The 3,915-nt window shown below is 32.4% G+C and overlaps 1 protein-coding gene across 1 annotated transcript in view; it reads left to right on the forward strand.

Annotated features, from left to right (window-relative positions):
- The first annotated feature begins 2,314 nt into the window (after positions 1-2,314).
- LOC123271629 (CD2 antigen cytoplasmic tail-binding protein 2 homolog) overlaps positions 2,315-3,915 on the forward strand; it is an 11,242-nt gene continuing 9,641 nt past the window's right edge. Inside the window, exons 1-3 of the mRNA XM_044738024.1 lie at positions 2,315-2,735; positions 2,890-3,053; positions 3,149-3,340. Coding sequence (XP_044593959.1) covers positions 2,549-2,735; positions 2,890-3,053; positions 3,149-3,340 — 543 coding nt within the window. The 5' untranslated portion in view covers positions 2,315-2,548. The remainder of the gene's footprint in view (positions 2,736-2,889; positions 3,054-3,148; positions 3,341-3,915) is intronic.

A 3,915-nucleotide genomic window follows, 5' to 3' on the forward strand; every position in this document is an offset into this window, starting at 1 on the left:
TGTTGCAATATTTCTTCTCATGTATAATAATCTATTTTATGTCTCTTTCTTTATTAATACTGTTAATACTTAATTCCCCTCATAATTTTTGTAATATCAACGTGTACAAAACCGTTTGACGTTTAAAATATAGTAAATAAATAAACTTAAATTCAATTTCCATAAATTTTTATTCGATAAATTTATTTTAAAAAATCAACAAGCGCTTTTTTCACTTTCAAACGGTCAAAGGTGAAAACTAAACTAATTTTTATAAAAAAATTTGAATTTAAGCTCTACTTAATTAATAGTTGCTATTTCTCTTACTGAGAGCGCTGTGTGATTATTTTTACAAAATCGTAAAGTTTGATTTTCATCAACTCAATGGGCTGTTATGTCCTAACTCTAGTGGCCGCGCTTGAATTTATTTTATTGAGTCTAGATTACCGACGTGGTCGTAATTCGCCCGGGAATATTGAAATACTTAACTTTGAAATAGCAGGAATGAATAAATATTAATAGATGACTGGGTTTTTAACATTCAAAATAACGGCGAAGAAAATTATTAGTTTAATAGTATATTACACACCTAGGGAAGTAAAGTAAGAAATGTCTCAGATCACATGTAATTGTTGGCCGAGGCGAAGCCGAGGTCAACAAACATGTGATCTGAGGCTTTATTTACTTCCCGAGGAGTGTATACTATTTTTGTCTGACGAAGGCGGAAAGCGGCAACTTAGAGTAGCGCAGCGGGACGAAAGTTGCCACTTTCCGCCCGGAGGGCAAAAATTTATTTATAGTATATTGTGTGACTAGGGATGAAACAAAACGATTTCAGACCAATGAAGTTGCCTGCCCGAGCGAAGCGAGTGGCATCACTCGGTCTGAAATCGTGTTTCATCCAGCGTCACACATTATATTTTTCTCACCTCCGGGCGGAAAGCGTCAATTTTCCTCCCGCTGCGCTAAACGAAAATGCCGCTTTCCGCCTCCGTCGAGGAGAAAAATAGTATACACACCACGGGCAGTAAATAAGAAAGCCTCAGATCACATGTTTATTGACCTCGGCTTCGCCTCGGACAACAATTGCATGTGATCTGAGACATTTCTTATTTTACTGCCCTAGATGTGTAATATACTATTTCATATAAGTTGCATTAAAAATGCTAGTTTCAATGTCTGGAGCCAACCAGAACTAGATAGTTTCAGACGAACAGCGAAAATACCATTTTATTATGAAACTTATAATAAAATAGAAAGTAATAGTTTATTTTTTACCAAACATTATTCGTAAATTGACAAGTTTTCTTTTATCATTCTTATTTATGCTTAATAACAGAATTATAATATGTCAGTACAGTTAATGGTTAGAATGACAATTATAAAGGTATAAAATAAACAAACAATTGATAGGATTGAAAATAAAGCTGCAACTTCACCTCGCGGACAGAAAATCGTCATTTTCTGTCCGCCGGGAAGAAATAATTGATACCTGCCCGGCACAGTCGCATTGGTCTGAAATTGTCTAGTTTCGGTTGGCTCAACAGGCATTGAAACTCACATTTTCAATGCAGGTTATATGAAAAATATATTTTTGGATATAGTATATTACACAAAATTAAATTATCGGACCATTACAGTATTTAATAAGATGTAAGATCAGTCTGAGGGCTGAGGGTATTCTGATCTTCCGAGTTTGGTCTCGAGTCCGAAGTGAAGTAGAAGGGATGGTGGGGCAGCTTCCCCTACTGCACTAGAGTCCCACATTTGAGAATGATGATGACCTCGATTAGCTGCTCCCCACTCAGGTAGACTTCAGCTCGAAGCGTTGGCCACGTGCTCGCTCTTTCCGACCATGCTGGATACCGGAGTCTGGCAGGAGAATTTCCCAAATCCCTAATAACTGGGAACCTTTTTAGAGACCTGGCGGCCAGACAATATTGTCCTCAAATAAGGGTCAATAATCCGCCCAGACTGTCTTTCGTAAATACTTAAAATGTAAAATATAGTACTTAAGGTATAATTTGTAATAAGTCTAATAAACCTTATAAGCCTACAACACTTGAGGAGTATCTCTAATACTAAACTTATAGCTATATATTTTACTCTAATCCTATTACAATAGTATTTTATCTTTTTACGATACTTATTCTAATTACAACGGATGGGAAATTTCTAGAGAGTGACCAGACGACTAAAATATTAATGGGATTTTCCTTAGCGTTCTATAAACCATTTTATAGGTTTCTGAATTTCTCGCGCTATAACTTGTCGTAATTTATTCTCGCGTGATGGCGCCTCCAGCGACCAGGTAAACCGTGATATAACATCACAGGGTACATGGACTTCTATGGAACGATAGCTCAAAAGCAAATAAATAAATAAATCGTTTTACACGAAAGAGTGTCGTATTTGTGTTTTTGTTAGATATTATTACAATACTGTAATATAATTTAGATTAATCAAAAACTCATCATTGAAAAAACAGTTTCGTAATAAATTTATAAAGAATAAAAAAAATATCGTCATTACGGTTTATTGTGTTTGTATATTTTACTAATTAATCACAATGCCAAAACGTAAGTTAAACGACGACGATAATGACGTTTTAAGCCACGAAAGAAATTTATCACGAGCAGTTGGATCTTCGACAATTGATCAAAAACCAATTAATAAGCATTCGTTAGATTCAGATGAAGAGGATGATGATGCTGATGAAAATAATTACAATGTTATGGATGAAAATGACATTGAAGGTAGGCTATATTTACATTTCTCACGGTGGTAATGTTTAAAATCATTAATTATTATTTCTATCATGCAATGCGATTTTGTTTACTCTGATTCATTGTAATTTTCTGTTTAGAATATATAATTTAATTTACTTTATAATATACGTTTGGTTTTCAGGAGTTGAAGATGGACCAATGTCGAAGGAAACAAAAGTTGGTTTTACGGCATTTAACATGAAAGAAGAGTTAGAAGAAGGGCATTTTGATAAAGACGGACATTATCTATGGAAAAAAGAAAAACAAATTCGTGATAATTGGCTTGATAATATTGATTGGGTTAAGGTATAAATAACTTTTTAGTTTCTCTCATTAGATTTAATTTGTTTTTAATTATACATATTTAATTGTTTTTGTTAATAAAATTTTTTTTTCTTTAGGTTGATACAACAGAAGACAGTAAAACCGATGTCCCAGAAAAAACCGACAAAGGTTTAGGTGATAGCGATAGTGATGATGATGATGATGATAATGTAACGAGTGGATTATTTGACCCAACTGAACTTTACCGACAAATTTTGGAATATTTACAACCCAGAGAAACGGTATCAAAAGCATTGTGCAGACTTGGTAAGATATACTAAATGTTTTTTTATTATTTATGAACAGTCGTCGTCTGCTTTATTTAATTTACTAAGTATAATTAGTACAGATAGGGAAAAATAAGAAATTAAACTCTTCATTTTTTACTTATTATTTTAAAATTTCGAATAAAAAAATATACATGATGACTCGTCTCCAGATATAATATAATTTAATACACTGGTATTTGGAATTATTGGACTCGTTCAAGTTTACTAAGTTCTTAATTAAGCTGAGCTTAGATTAATATACCTTGCATTGTATTCTTATAGATATTCTTTAAAGAGAATTGAAATTATTTTTTCTTGAAAATTTTACATTAATTAGAGTTGAATTTAAAAATGAAAGAGAAATCAAATATTTTGGTTGATTTTTTTTTAGTATGACATTGCTTAAGGGATTAAACCTAGTTGCGAGTCTTAAAAAAACCTTTTTCTTTATGAACTATTTCCGAAGAAACATTTTATTTAATATGTATTAAACATGTACGTATAGTGATTTTTTTTTATTTTAAAACCCCGTTGTAAATTTATCTTAACGATTATTAACCATTATATTGTTGTAA

Source organism: Cotesia glomerata, linkage group LG1 (genome assembly GCF_020080835.1).
Source record: "Cotesia glomerata isolate CgM1 linkage group LG1, MPM_Cglom_v2.3, whole genome shotgun sequence".
NCBI classification, from domain to species: Eukaryota; Metazoa; Arthropoda; class Insecta; order Hymenoptera; family Braconidae; genus Cotesia; species Cotesia glomerata.